At 32.2% G+C, this 16,790-nt stretch overlaps 1 protein-coding gene and 1 pseudogene across 1 annotated transcript in view; one reads left to right on the top strand and one right to left on the bottom strand.

Moving 5' to 3' along the window:
* Positions 1-16,790, top strand: part of CFAP47 (cilia and flagella associated protein 47) — a gene marked incomplete at its 3' end in the record, with an annotated part of 348,750 nt that overhangs the window by 80,725 nt on the left and 251,235 nt on the right. Inside the window, exons 19-20 of the mRNA XM_039855224.1 lie at positions 2,877-2,971; positions 9,779-9,938. Of these exons, the coding sequence (XP_039711158.1) occupies positions 2,877-2,971; positions 9,779-9,938 (255 nt within the window). The remainder of the gene's footprint in view (positions 1-2,876; positions 2,972-9,778; positions 9,939-16,790) is intronic.
* Positions 7,557-9,467, bottom strand: LOC120596775 (heterogeneous nuclear ribonucleoprotein A1-like 2; annotated as a pseudogene).

Below are 16,790 nucleotides of genomic sequence, written 5' to 3'. Positions count from 1 at the left end.
ACACAAGCCGTGTGATACTGTTATAGCCCATTTGATAACCAAGATGGCTACTAAGTGACCAACAGGCTGAGAGCATATGCAGCATGGGTACACTGGACAAAGGGATGATTCACATCCCAGGTGGGATGGAGCGGGATGCCCACGAGATTTTATCATGCAATTCAGAATGCGCAATTTAAAATTTATGAATTGTTTATACAGATTAGAAAAGAAGAACTAAACTGTCTGTTCACAAATGACATGATTGTCTGTGTAGAAAATCTAAAAGAACTGATAAAAAAAAATTCCTAAAAGTATAGCAAGGTTGCAGGATACAAGGTTAATATACAAAAGTCAATTGCTTATCTGTATACCAGTAATGAACAAATGGATTTTGAAATTAAATACAAAGTACTATTTACATTAACAGCCCTCAAAATGAAACACTCATGTATAAATCTAACAAAATATATACAAGATCTATATGAGGAAACCTATGAAACAAAAAGAATCAGAAGAATTAAGTAAATGAAGTAATATATCATGTTCATGTATAGGAAAACACTATTGTCAAATGGCAGTTTTTTCCAACTTGATCTAGAGATTCAATGCAATCTCAATCAGATTCTCAGCAAGTTATTTTGTGGATTTTGACGATTGATTTGAAGTTTACATGTAAAGGAAGAGGCGCACAGTAACCAACACGCTTTTGAAGAAGAACAAAGTTGGAGGACTGACACTATCTGACTTCAAGATTTACTACAAAGGTACAATAATCAAGAGAGTTTGGTATTGGCAAAAATATAGACAAATAGTCAGTGGAACAGAAAAGAGAGCCCAGAAATAGACCCACAGAAATTTAGTCAACTGTTCTTTGCCAATAGAATACAGGCAATACAATTCAGAAAAGGTAGCCTTTTCAAAATTTGGTGCTGAACAACTGGATATCCACAAGCAAAAACAAAAAGCAAATCTAGACACAGTTCTTACATTTTTTCAGAAAAATTAACTCAAAATGGATCACAGACTTAAATGGAAAATTCAAAACTATAAAACTCATAGAAGATAACAGGAAAAATCTAGGTGACTTTGGCTTTGGCAATAACATTTTAGATACAACAAGAAAGGCAAGATCCATGAAAAAAGAATTGATAAGCAGGACTTTATTAAAATTTAAAATATCTGCTCTGCAAAAGACACCGTCAAGTGCCAAAAAGACAAGCCACTGGCTGGGAGAAAATATTTGCAAAAGATATATCTGAGAAAGAACTGCTATCCAAAACATACAGAGAACTCAAAAACTCAAGGAGAAAACACACAAACCAATTGAAAAATGGGCCAAAGATCTCAACATACACCTCACCGAAGAAGATATACAAATGGCAAATAAGCATATAAAAATACTTCACATTATATGCATCAGGAAAATGCAAATTAAAACACTAAGATACTACTACACACCTATTAGAATGGCCAAAATCCAGAACACTGACAGCACTAAATGCTGGAGAAGATGTGGAATAACAGGAACTGGTGAGAGTGCAATTGCTGGTGAGATAGCATTGCTAATGGGAATGATGAATGATATTGCTACGTTGAAAGAGGACATTTGGTTATTTCTTACCACTAAACATACTCTTACCATAGGATCCAGCCAATCCTGCTCCTTGTTATTCTTCCAAAGGAGTTGAAAACTTATGTATACACAAAAACTTGTACACAAATGTTTATGGCACATTTATTTATAATTGCTAAAATTTGGAAGCAACTAAGATGTCCTTCAGTAGGTGAATGGCCAGACTTTGGTATGCCCTGACTGTTATTCAGCTCTAAAAAGAAATGAGCTATCAGGTCATTTATACAGGTCAATATACATTCAAGATCCCATGGACCTTGAATGTATATTACTAAGTGAAAGAAGCCAATATCAAGAGGTTATATACTGTATCATTTCAAGTGTATGACAGTCTGGAAAAGGCAAAACTGTGGAGACAATGAAAAGACCAGTGGTTTCCCGGGGATGTGGGGAGAGAGAGATGAATAGGTAGACCACAGAAGATTTTTTCAGGGCAATGAATCTCCTCTGTATAATACTATAATGGTGGGTATATGTCATTATACATTTGTTCAAACCCATAGAATGTTCACTGTCACAAGTGCTCCCTAACGTAAACAGCTTTGACTTATAATTATGTATCATTGTAGGTTCACCAATTATAGCAAATGTACCACTGTGGTGAGATTGTTGATAATGGAGTAGACTATGCATGTGTAGGGGCAAGGGAGATATGGGAAATCTCTTCACCTTCTGTTCAGTTTTTCTGTGAATCTAAAATCGCTCTAAAAAATAAATCTATTAAAAAAGATAAGGTTTTTTCCATCAGATATCTTCTCTAATGTATTGTTTGCAGATTCCACCAATTCATTTTATGTTTCATGTATGAATATTAGATATGCAATCTGTATCTGTTCCCTTTATTCCCATATTTTTTCTGTCTGTGTTTCTTTTCACTTCTGTACTGCATTGGTCAAACTCTAGTATGGAGATGATTTTAACTTTGTTTACTTTTTTCTCTGCTCACTATTTCTTATGTCATATTCTTTTATTGTCTCAAGAGTAATTTTTCTATTTTACTTATGTCATATTCTTTTATTGTCTCAAGAGTAATTTTTCTATTTTACTTGTAGTTACCATTAAAATTAAAAATTGGAACTTTATAGATATGGTAAACCAAGGTATTCTAAAAATGTTTAAAATTTATTTTTTTTTGTTTTGATGAGAGTGTAACAATAAAAGATAATGGAATTTTATTGTTTCATATTGAAAGTATGGTAAGGAATATCTATGAGCTTATATCTATTAGTATTTTATCAGTCTATTTACTTTCCTCTTACAGTATTGCAAGCACCGTTGAATTTATCCAGCACTGATTTTACATTTGTAATTCCATCATATGCTATGAATCCTAATAAGAAGGTCACAGTAACTCAGGTACGTATAGAGAATTGGTACAGTTCACAACTGTTTTTCTGATTGTGGTTTGTTGAGTTGATTATTATGAAGCATATGTTAGAAAAATGCTTTCATTTTTAGAGAACTTGCATGTATATGTAGCTTGCATACATATATACATATATATCTCATTTCTCAGATGTATATATGTTATGTATAACATATATATATAGCATATTTGTTATATATAATATATATACCTCAGATTTCTCAGAATTGTCAAAGTATACAAACACATAAAACCATTCATTTTATAGATGCATATATTTAATAGGACTACTCAAAATATTTTAAATAGAATTAAATTGTCCCTCTTTCTTTGTGCAAATGGAAGCTATGATTAAAATTAATGTGAAAAATGTTCCATACAGGTAAGGAAATGTTGTGAGAAGCATAAAATTTGAAAAAGTCTAGGTATATAAGAAAGTGACTTCTGTGATAATCTACTCTTTTTTTCTTACTCTATATCTCTGCCTCTCTTCTAATTATGAATCCATCTAGAAAGAAAAAAGAGAGACATGCATAAGAAGGAAGTTCATGTATACATTGTAGAAATTTGTATTCGTAGTTTGTCTTTTCTGTCTTATATATTGATTTTACTACAATAAATGTTGAACCTCTGTAGCTTAAAGAAAATTTATCTGGAGAAACTACTTAACATTACATCCATAAAATAATAGCAGAGTGTACATGAAATTGTAGTTAGAAAATAATAAAAAACCTCTTCTGGAATTTAAATGTGACTATGTTAAGCATAAAGTGTCAGGAAGATTGCTAACTGTAATATAACTTCAAGGATGCAAAAGTCCTTGTATGTGAGGTTAGAAAGGAATCTAGTGAACTGAATTGGATTGAATTCCAAAGTAAAACAATTCCTTCATAAATGCAAGATTATTTTATATCATAATTTTATTCAGTGGGTATGATAAAAGATGATTTAGACAATGAGAGTCTTCCTCCTTGAGTGGTAAGAGTCACATTGGCCCCACATAGAAGGAAATATGACGATAATATACCGGATTTGCCATGAATGACATTTACAGAGTCAGAATAAAATATATAATACGGAGAAGTCTTAATATGCTTATGGAACAGAATTAAAATGTGATTATATATAACATAGTATATGTAAAATGGCACGTGTATGATATGTACAGTGTGTATGTGAAGGTTAAGTTGACAGAAGGCTTTGAGGATGGTAGAAGAAAGAGGAGTGAAACTCGTTTTACATAGTTGGTGATTAGAGGGAATTGTCTAAAGGTGATGGAGAAAGAACTAGATATATAAATACATTGCTTAAAGTTACAGGTGACTAATGGAAGAATTAAAATAATATAAGTATCCCAAATTAGAAGGTGGGGAGAGTAGTGGTGGTAGTACAACTGAGCTAAATCTTCATCTTTACTAGTGACAATCAAGACACGATATCTGAATCTGATAAATCATGAAATAGCCATGTTGTAGTCAGAATTATAGCCTCCAAAGTTGTCCAATTCTTAATCTCCAGAATTTGTGAGTATGCTACCTTATATTACAAAAAATAATTTGCTAATGTGTAATGTCATTAAGATTAAGGATCCTGAGCAAGGGAGATTATCCTAGATTACCTGGGTGGTCCCAGTCTTCTCACAGAAGTGGTTAAAAACAGAGAACCTTTCCTGACTGTGATCAGAAGGAAATGTGATAATAGAAGGGTGGAGAGTTGTGATGTTGCTGGATTTGAAGATAGGGGAAGGAGGCCACCAGCCAAAGAATGTGTCTGACCTCTAGAAACTGGGAGTGGCAAGGAAGGAAATTCTTCCTTAGAGCCTCCAGAAATTTTGAACCTTAGAAGAAAATCATAGTTTTTTCTAACACCTTGATCTTAGTCCAGTAATATCTGTGTTGAACTTCTAACCTATAACACTGTAATATAATAAATTTGTATTCTTTTAAAATGTTTGTGGTAATTTGTTATGGCAGCCATAAAAAACCTAAAGTAAGCCATTTCAGCATCACATTTATTTTATTTATTTATATTTATTTATTATTTTTTAAAATAAATTTGTTTATTTAAATTAGTTTCAAGTATACAGTAAATTGGTTAAACATTTATAACGTTCATAAAATGATCCCCCTAATTGCTCCCTCCCTCCCCTGACCCTCCACTTAGCCATCATATTAATGCTAACTACATTCCCTATGCCATGCTCCCCGTGCCCAACTATGAACTACTAATTTGTACTTCTTTAACCTTTCACCCCATAGAATAAGATATAGTTATTAGAGAAAATCCAAATCAGAATGGGCTAAAATTGGTTGCTTCTGGGAAATAGAACTGTTAACGAGGAGGAGTTGTGTGTGACACCTGTTTTTTTATAGCATTTTTGAGCTATTTATGTAACCTATGTACATGTATTATTTTGATAAAATTATAAAGAAAAATAATAAAATACTAAACAAACTGAATGTTTCTCTATAGCTGACTGTATCAGTACTATTCTTAGGATAGGATATGGAAAGTGGATAGTATTTTAGAGGTCTTATACCATTTTCTCAATCAGAATGAGGAAAATTAAGCATTTAAATAGCTAGTACGATTTATGCCCACCTTCTATTTTAAAAGATGTTGTTTTCTTTATAAGGTGCAAATTAATTTTGTTACACAGTATATGAATATTAGAACTAAATAGATGTTTAAATACTTAAGAGATATCTGGAGTAAAATTTACTCATTTTTTTATTCTAAATATTTCAAATCAATAATGCTTTAGAAAGAAACAAAGTACATTATTTTGTTGTGATCGCAATTTATGGATCATTCTATGTGCTTCAAATTTTTGAAGAGTAAAGTTGATAAAAAGCCTGGTTTAAGGTTTTACTTTAATAGTATGTTCTATTGGAAAGATGAGTCTGCACACAAGTCATCTTCATAGCTCCCAGATTTACCAAAACATAACAAAGTGCTGAGATTTTCCGTGTATACTTCACGCAATTTCCCCTAACGTTAATAATTTATACAACTATAGAACATTTTTTTAAAACTAAGAAATTAACATTAGTACAGTATTTTTAAGGAAACATCAGATTCTATTTCTATTTCACCAGTTTTTCACTAATGTCCTTTTACTGTCTCAGGGTCCAATCCAGGATTCCATATTTCATTTCATTTCCTCTGATATGTGACCTCATCATATTTTTATGACCTCGTCACAGGTTTATGACCTCGACAGTTTTAAAATACTAGTCTGGCATTATTTTCAGAATGTTCTCTGATTTTGGTGTATCTGATGTGTTCCACCTGACTAGACTGAATTCTTATTTTCCATGGGTTTTGAGGAGGTATGTCAGGGAGGTGAAATATCCCTTTTGTCACGTTATGTGAAGGGAATACATGATATCAACATTGACTTTCACTGGTGATATATGCCAAGTTTCTCCACTGTAAAGTTGAAGAAACTGTTCTCTTTCTACACTCTATACTTTGGAACTGAGTTGTCAATTTCAGCCCACACTCATGGGGTACAGGGTCAAGCTCCACTTTCTGGAAGGGAATATCATTTGGAATTTTTCTGTAAGAAAAGTTATTCTATTCATCATCTATCTATTATCTATCTATCTATCTATCTATCTACTACCTATCATCTATTTAATCTGTTATCTATCATCATGTATCTATTTATTTACATAATATATCAGAATGAACTCAAATATATTTATTTTATACTTGCAGTTATAATACAATATTGCATTATTTATTTAGTAGCTAAAATTGTTCCAGCTTTGGTAATTGGAAGTTCTTTTAGACTGGTCCTTTAACATACTCTCAGCATTATAATATTTAAGCATTCTCTTACTTTCTGGCACTATAAATTATCCAGGCTCATCTTTTATTTTACTTGTTCAAACTCTAGAATCAACATTTTCTCCAAGAAACACCTGTACCTTTTATGGGAGAATGGTATTTAGAAATCAAGATCTGTGCAATAGGTGTGCTAGGTGCTTTTGAGGTGTCGTGTTCTAGACCCATTCAGCAAATAGAGCCAGGAAATATTTGTATGTATACTAACTCATGAATATATGTATATCTATATCTATCTATCTATCCATCACATATTTGTATAATTACCTATCCATCCATCTATCCATCTATTTATCAATCATGACTCTCTGTCAACATGAGTTCAAACTGAGACTGCTGACATTGACTCTAATCCAGTACCACAAGTTTAATTCTACCCTTTCCTCTTTCTCCCTTGCTTATTTTATTATAATTTTTTAAAAGACATATTTACTCAGTGTCATGATCAGACCATTACAATTAACAATCAACAGCATGGGTGCAAAAAATATCTCTACATTAAAACCCTTTGTTGGAGTGCTTTACACTTTCCACAAAACAGAAACTAAAATAACCCGTTATACAATTTTAGTCACAAATACAGTCCTCAAGTTTTTTCCCCATACACATGAGCATTGTCTAAAACATATCTTTTTTGTAGTAGCTAGGCCCCGCCGCCATTGTGCTTGACTGAGTTCATAAATCTGTTCTAACCTGTAGCTTCTCTGTCACTTCCTTGGCTCTCCTCTCCTACTAAGCTTTGTTTCCTGGCAGTGATTAAAACCTTCTGCCACTGCCACCACAGCTACTGCTGCTGCTGGAACCGCCATAGCCACCTTGGTTTTGTGGTTTGGCAAAGTATTGACCTCCACTACCATAGAGGCCAGTGCTTCTGCTTCCCAAGTTTCCTCCTTTCATGGTTCCAAAATTTGAGCATGGGTTGTTGTAATTGCCAAAATCATTGTAGCTTCTGCCTCCTCCCAAATTGCTTCCCTACTTACCAAGTCCATTATAGCCATCCCCACTGCCACCATATCCTCTACTGCCACAACTGCTATCAAAGCCACCTTGACCACTGAAGTTTTCTCCATGACCAAAGTTGTCATTCTCACCAAAACCACTTCTATGACCACCACCAAAGTTTCCAGAACCACTAGACCTCTTTGGTTGGATGTGCAGTCGCCATCTTTTGCTTAGGTAGGGCTTTCCTTACTTCACTATTGTGGTCATGTACAGTATGGTATTTCTGAATGACAGTCTTATCTACAGAGCCATGGTCATCAAAGGTTACAACAGCAAAGCCTCTCTTCTTGCCACTGCGTCGGTCAGACGTGATTTCAATCACTACAATTTTCCTATACTGTTCAAAATAATCTCTTAGGTGATGTTCGTCAGTGTCTTCTTTAATACCACCAACAAAAATCTTGTTTCACAGTTAAGTGGGCACCAGGTCTTTGAAAATCTTCTCTTGAGACAGCCGTCTTTGGTTCTACAACCCTTCCATCCACTTTGTGTGGCTTTGCCTTCATGGCTGCATCCACATCCTCCACAGTGGCATAAGTGACAAACCCAAAGCCTCTGGAGTATTTGGTGTTTGGATCTCTCATCATCACATAGTCTGTGAGTGTTCTCCATTGCTCAAAATGGCTCCCCAGACTCTCATTGGTTGTTTCAAAGCTCAAACCTCCGATGAAGAGCTTCCACAACTGTTTGGGCTCTTTGAAGGGCTCTTACTTAGACTCGATGACCACAGGAGGGGAGACTTTAACAATGCTTACTTGGTAGCATCTACCAACAAAAAGGCTCCTTATTTATTATTTTTTTACTTATTTTTTAACCTTAGTACACTAGTAAAAAAGTTTCAGAATTTTTAACCTATAGCCTGTTAGAAGTGCTAACACATTTGCCAACTAGAGTATATCGTTTATAAAGAGTAACTTGTGTTTTGCTTTATAATTTCTAGTCAAAACGTAGTTTCTCAAAGTTACTTAAGCCATTCCTCTGCATTCCCACTGACATCGATGATATTATTTCATACATTTGTAATACAGTTTGTCATAGTCTAAGATCCATCCTGGGATTCCCAACATCTTGATTGATTGTTTAAAATTTACATACATTTAAGTTCACTCTTTGTAGTATGTAGTTCTATGAGTTTTAGAAAATGTACACAATCATTTATCTAACACTTCAGTACCATACAGAACAGTTTCATTACAGTGAAAATTCTCTGTGTAACCCCTTTGTAGTCAACTATTCTTCCTTCCACCAACACTTGGCAACCACTGATTTTTTTTCCATTCATATAATTTTACATTTCTAGAATGACGGGAATTAATATAATTATAAAATATGTAGCCATTTGGATCTGACATCTTTGACTTAGCAAAAATATATTTAATATTCATTTATCTTTTTGTGTTAATATTATACTTTACTTATTTTATCACTGAATTTTATTCATTGTATGGATGTGTACTACATTTTGTTTATCTATTCATTAGTTGAAGGAAATCTTGTTTTGTTTCTGTTTGTTTATACATTTACATACAGATTTTCATGTGAACATAAATTTTTGATTCACTTAAGTAAATAATTATGAGTGAGATTACTGGGTAAAGTAGTAGGTATATGCTTTACCGTACCGTTTTGCATTCTCACAACCATGAATGAAGGTTTTTGTTACTCTGCATCCTTGCTAGCTGGCATCATAATTTCGATATTTTTGTTTTACCTCATTCTCTATCCTTTGTGTGCTTTTCATAGTTGTTAATAATAATAAGCTATGAACATGTTTGCATATGTCTTTGTTTGCCTAACATCACTTTTAAAACATTTTATCTATGATTACCACTTTTAATTGCTTGACTTTGTGCATAGGCCCATCAAGTTGGTATGGTATTGCCAACCAAATTTTATATTGCATATTGAAATTTTTATAAATTTCTGTTTTTGTGTCTTAACAGAATCTTGTCTTATTTAATACTTCAACAAAAGATGTGCAGTGGACTTTTGATATTAGTAATACTGGCAAACTTTTCAAAGATGGCATATTTAAGCTTGGTGTACTGAGTGGGATTCTACAACCATATACAGAATGTAATGTTTCCATAACTTTCTGTCCACGTAAGTAATTTTTCCTATATTTGTTGTTGATGTTTCCATTTACCTTTCATGTATTATTTTATCATGAATACAAAAGTTTAGATTATTTGTTATATGTTCTTAAAACAGTTTTAAGAAGTTTCTTACTAGAATTTTGTGACCATCCTAAAAAATGGCTCCCAGTCATCCTCATCTCCTGGTATTCTTGCCCCTGTAGTCCCATCCCATGTCAAATAGGGTTAATATATAAACCATGTGACATTATAGTTGTGAAGGTGTGTGACTTTCAAGGATAGATCAGAAAAGGCATTGCAATATCTGGCTTGTACTCTTGGATTGCTTGCTTTGAGGGAAGCTGGCCAGCATCTCTCTCTATATTTCCACTTCATTTCTGGTGTTTTCTTTTTTAATTACAACAATTTTATTGTATCTTTTTATAATTGGCTTGACAAATTTTCTCTCTTTAAATATCTATTACAAAAATTCATGGCAATCTTGCACATTTACTTTTCTAAATGAACTGTAGTTTATTTTTCCAGTTTCTAGAAAAAGGCACATAATTGAGTTTTTCCCTTTAAAGAATAGTATGTTTTTCTAGTAAAGTTTCATTTTATATGCATCATTATTTCTAATGAGATGTTTTCCATTATTCTTTTTAATTAACTATCACTGTATAAAAGGAATATATTTATATTTTATCTGGTACTTCTATACTGAACATCTCTGGTTAGATCTGGAAGTTTTTCAAGTATATTTTTTTCCTACAAAATGCTGTTATCTTGAATGCTGATTGTGTGATACATTGCCACTTTTTCTTTCCTTTTACTGCTTTTTGATGATATATCACTTTATTTTCAATCTGTATTCTAAATTTAGAATAAATTATTATAAACCAAAGGACCTTGCTTTTCTTTTTGAGCAAGACTGAAATGATTTTTTAAGAGGGGGATTGAACTTATTGATATTTCATGTTCTATATTTGTTCATTTTCATGCAATTTTATTTCATATTTTATTTATACTTTCTTATTTTTTTCTTAAATTTTACGTATTGATCAAGTTTTTTTACATACTGTACATTCAGTTTCTATTCTATATGTGATTATATTTAAACCTTTGATAATACCTATTTCAAAATATATTTTCCTATCAGTTCTAAGATGAAACTGTCAATGAACTTACCACAGACAAAGTAAAAAGTATAGTTTGAGTTCCTTTCTACTCTCAGTATCTCAGGAATTTGCTGAAATAATTTGGAATTTTATTTCAAGCTAGTGTGTTTTGTAAGTTCCTCCCTCTTCTTTTTTTTTAACTTTCTAAAAACTAAGTTTATTGAGGTAACATTGGTTAGTAAAATTATATAATTTTCAGGTGTACATTATCATTTGACATCTGTATATTCTATTGTGTGTTCACCACCCAAAGTCCAGTTTCCTTCAGCTACCATATATTTGCTCCCGTTTACCCACTTCACTGACTACCCCGACCCCCTATGCCCTGTCAAACTCTTCCTTCCTCCTCCCCTCGCTAGTAACCACTACTGTGTTGGTGTGCAGTTTGGGCGTTTTTGGTTGAGTTTTAGATGTTCAGCTTATTGTTGTTTCAGAGGGAGAGATCTGCAGACGTCTCTCACTCTGCCATGTTTCTCAGAGTCCCTAAGTTCCTCCCTCTTCTTGATCAGTTCTGGAGACTTCTCCATCTCTAGGACATTGAGGTAGTGTGAGGCAAGACTCTTGCAAATCAAAACTAGCAGATTGGATAAGAATCCTGGGATTAAACAGCTGGACAGAAACTGGAATCCTTGGAGTTGGAATTGAGTTAGTGAGGCTTTTTGAAATGGAACCAGGGAAGCATATGCTTGACCCTTTGGTTGCCACCATTTATTTTCCTCCAGTGCAGACAATTTTTACTTTTCCTGGCTCATGTTGCACTGAATTCAGCTCTCATAACTTTTCCTTAGTTTTTTCCAAATGAAGTATGCATTCATTTCTGGTTTTCTGAGTTGTTTTTTATTGCTGATTAAGATGAGGAAACTACTAGAAGAAGAAAAAGGTGTCTTCTTTTTTTTTGCTTTAAATTTTGCTTAATTTTGCTTTAAATTCTTCTATTTTAAATTAGATAAGAAAGACAAAATTCACTCTCAGGTATGATTATTTTTAAAAGTATTGTTTTTTAAATAACAACTTTATTAAAATTTATTTCACACAACATAAAATTCACCTTTTACAGGTATATAACACGGTGGTTTTTAGGATATCCCCAATTGTGCAACTGTCATCATAGTCTCATTTAAAAACATATCCATCACCTGATAAAGGAAAATCTGTACCCATTAGTAGTCACCCCCCATCTCTCCCTCTATTCAGCCACTGCTGACCACTAATTTACTTCCTGTCTCTAAGAATATGATTACTGTGGACATTTCATGTAAATAGAATCATACAATGTGTGTCCACTTGTGATTGGCTTTTTTCACATAGCATAATAATTACAAGGTTCATGTTGTAGCACAAATCATTCCTTTTTATTGCCAGCTAATTATATGGGTGTATAACATATTGTCTATTCATAGACATTCAGTGGTCATTTAGTTAATGTACATTTGAATTGTTTCTACTTTTTGTCCATTATGAATAAGAGTTATGCACATTCATGTCTTTTTGTGTGGACACACATTTTCATTCATTTGGATATATATCTTGAAGTGGAATTGCTGCATCATAGTATAATTTGATATTTGCCATTTTAAGAAACTGCCAAACTATTTTACAGAGCAACTGGTAAGAATTTAAAATTTCACCAGCAATGATTGAGGGTTCCAATTTTTCCACATTCTCACTAACCCTTCTTTTAGTATATGTGCTGCTGAAGCGAGCACACACTAACCCTTCTTATTATCTTTTTTTATTACAGCAGTCCTGGTGAGAATGAAGTGATATCTCACTGTGGTTATTATTTGCATTTCCTTGGTGACTAATGATGTTGGCCGTCTTTTCATGTGCTTATTGTTGATTTGTATATCATCTTTGGAGAGATGTCTATTCAAATGTTTTGTTCATTTAAAAATTCAGATGTCTTTTTGAGTTGTCAGTGTTCTTTATATATTCTGGATAAAATTTCCTTATCAGACTATAATTTGAAAATATTTTATTTCATTCTGGGTTTTGTCTTTTTGCTTTCTGATGATGACAACTGAGACAAAATATCTTTTAATTTTGATGAAGTCTAATTTATCTAATTTTTCTTTTGTCATTTGAGCTTTATAGTGTCTAAGAAAACATATAACCCAAGGTTGTGGTAATTAGCTCTTATGTTTTCTCCTAAATTTTTATGATTTTATCTTTTTTATTTAGGTCTATGATCAATTTTGAGTTCTTTGTTAATATGGTGTAAGGTAGGGCTCCAACCTCATTCTTTTGCATGAGCATATCTACTTGTCCTGGCACCATTTATTAAAAAGAATGTTGTTTCTCCCATTGAATTGTCTCAATACTCTTGTTTAAAATCAATTGGTCATAAACAGAAGTGTTTATTTCCGTTACTTTGGTCATAGAGAATGGCTTAGGAAGCATTCCTTCCATTTCTATTATTGTGAAGATTGATATTAATTCTGCATGAATTGTGTAGTAGATTTCACCAATGAAGCCATCTGGGCTTTAGCTATTCTATGTGAGAAGTTTTTTGATTGCTACTTCAATCCTTTTCTATAAGTCTATTCAGATTTTATAACTCTTCCTAAATCAGTTTAGGAAATTTGTCTCTTTCTAGGAATTTGTCCAGTTCATTGCAGTTATCTAATGTGTTTATATAAAAGTATACATTGTGTTTCCTTATAATCTTTTTATTAAGTTTGTATAAAGTGAGTATTGACTTTCCCTTTTATATTCATAATTTTTAATTTGAATTTCCTCCTTTTTACTTGGTCATTCATACCAAAGGTTTTTTTAAATTTTATGATGTTTTTAAAGACTAACTTTTGATTTTATTGAGTTTCTTAATTTTTTTCCTATGTTACATTCAATTAATTTCTGTTCCAATATTTACTATTTCCTCTCTTCTTTGTTTGCTTGTTATTTACTCACTTTTCATTTTTCTTATGATGCAAGTTTAGGTATTAATTTCAAATTTATCTTATTTTTTAATATGTCATTTAAAGCACTAAATTTCACTCCGAGCACTACATTAGGTGTATCCCATGAGTTTTTATATGTTTTTTTTTTTCATTTTAGTTCCATCACAAATTATTTTTTAAAATTTATCTAGTCATTTTTTCTTAGATGATTAGTAATTTGGGAGTGTCTTATTTAATTTCCACGTATTTGAGAATTTAAAAGTTGATTTCGGTAATTGATATCTAATTTTATTTTATTGTTGTCACAGAACATACTCTGTATGGTTTCAATCATTTTAAATGTATTGAGGCTTATCTTATACCCTAGAATATGATTTTCCCAGGAAAAATGTTCCATATGTAATCGAGAAGTATATGTATTCTCTTCTTGTTGGATTGAATGTCCCATAAAGGTCTATTTGGTGTAGTTCTTTTATGGTATTTTTTAAGTCTTTTATTTATTTATTCAGTGTTTTTCTACCTAGTTTTCTTATTCCCAATTGAGTGGAGTATTAAAGTCTCAAATGGTTATTGTTTATCTGCTGCTTCTTTAATTCTGCCACGTTTTGCTTCTTGCATTTTGTGGCTTTGTTAGGTGCATACATGTTTATTATTGTTATATATTCTTGATGGATTGTCCTGTTATCAATATATAATGTACTTTTTTGTTTCTAGTAGCAATTTTTACTTAGTATCTACTTTTTCTGATATTGGCATAGTCACTGTAGCTCTCTTTTAGTTATTTTTTGCATGTATGTCATTTTTTCATCCTTTTACTTTCAATTGTATTGTGTTTTTGAATCTAAAGAGTGTTTCCAGTAGATGGCATGGATTTGGATCATTTTTTAAAATTTGTTTTGTAAAGCTCAGCCTTTTCATTGGTTTATTGAATCATTTTACATATACTGATTAATTACTGATGAAATAAGGTAAGGAAAAACTTACATCTGCCTTTATGCTATTTGTTTTCTGTATATCTTAACTTTTTGTGTATCTTTCCTCTGTTAGTGCCTTCTTTCGCATTAAATATTGTTTAGGTTAGCATTTAAATTCCCTTTTTTTCAGAATAAATTTTTATGATATCTTCTTAGTGGTTTCCCTGGAAAATATAACTAACACCTTATTCTTTAAAATGTAATTCAAATTAATACTAACTTCATTTCAATAGTATATAAAATCTTTGCTTCAATATAGTATCCTTCTCCTTTGTATTACTCTCATGACAAATTACATCTTTGTACAGTATAATCCCATCAACAGTTTTATAATACTTCCTTTATACAGTTTTTTAAAAATCTAACAAAAAAAACTACTCTTATATGATTATTTGTATTTAGTCATATACTTACTTACCTTTACATTTGTGATTCAAGTTACTGTCTAATGTTCTTTCATTTCAGTTTCAAAGGCTTCCTTTATTATTTCTTGTAGAAAAAGTCCACTAGTGATGAAGTCTGTCAGGTTTTGATTATCTGGGAATATCTTAATTTTTTCTTCATTTTTGAAGGATAACTTTGTTGGATATAGAATTCTTGGATGACAACCTTTTCCTTTCAGTACTTTAAATACATCTTCACACTGCATGGCCTTCACAGTTTTTGATGAGAAGTCAGCTGTTCATATTATTAAAGATCACTTGTTTAATGAGTCATTTTTCTTTTTCTGCTTTCAAGATTCTCTCTTTTTGTTTTGGCAGTTGGACAAATGTGTCTGAGGGTAAATCATTTTGAGTTTATCTTACACGGAGTTCATTGAAATTCTTACATGTTTAATGTTTTTCATTATTTTAGATGTTATTGGCCATTATTTCTTCAGAGTCTTTCTGCTTTTCTGTCTCATCTTCCTCCAGGATTCTTGTTTTACATTATATTGGTATACTTGATGGTGTCCTACAGATCTCTGAGGCTCTGTTCTTTTTTCTTCATTCACTCATTCTTTCTGTTCCTCAGACTAGATAAACTCAACTGACTTATTTTCATGCTGGCTGAGTCTTTGTTTAGCCACTTCAAATCTACTGTTGAATTCCTCTAGTGAATATTTCAGTTATTGTACATTTCATTGCCACAATTTATATATAATATACATTTTTATATATACATATGTGTCTATAGCCAATGCTTGAACTTTCTCAGGCACAGTTTCTGTTGACAGCATTTTTTCTTGTGTTTGGATCATTCATTTTTGTTTCTCATGTGTCTCAAATTTTATTTTTTTAAATGGGACATTATAAATAATGTAATATGGCAACTATGGAAATGAGAACCTTACTTTCATTCAGTAGTTATTGTTATAGTTTTTTTTTGTTTGTTGTTACTGTTTATTTGTTAGTGAAATTCCAGAACTAATTCCGTAAGGTCTGTATTCCTTTTCTTGTGTAGTATCTAAAGTCTCTTAATTACTTCTTATGTAAAAACTCTAGGTTAGTCAGAAGTGAGCTATTAGGACTTCTACAGGTCTTCCTTGGTCATGTACACAGGAATTAGACCAGAGTTTTTGAAATTCTCCAATGAATATTTAATTTCTCTGTTTTTTCCTTTAAGTTTTAGTCAACCTCTTATTTGCCAGAAATGTTATCAATGCCACAGACAGCTGTGCTGTTAAAACAGTTTCTGATAATTGTTTATGACAAACATCCCAGGGTATTCCTGCTGAGTGAGCTCTGAGTCAGCTCTAAAGTAAAGCCATTAGAATATTTTTTTTTTTTCCTGGAATCTGTCAGACTGGTCAAATAATGACAATTTTCTAGGAGTGGGGCTGTTTGGA

This window comes from Pteropus medius, unplaced genomic scaffold (assembly GCF_902729225.1).
Source record: "Pteropus medius unplaced genomic scaffold, Ma_sr-lr_union100, whole genome shotgun sequence".
In the NCBI taxonomy this organism is placed as follows: Eukaryota; Metazoa; Chordata; class Mammalia; order Chiroptera; family Pteropodidae; genus Pteropus; species Pteropus medius.
Note: the sequence above shows the minus strand (reverse complement) of the source record. Positions and strands in the feature narration are given on the sequence as shown.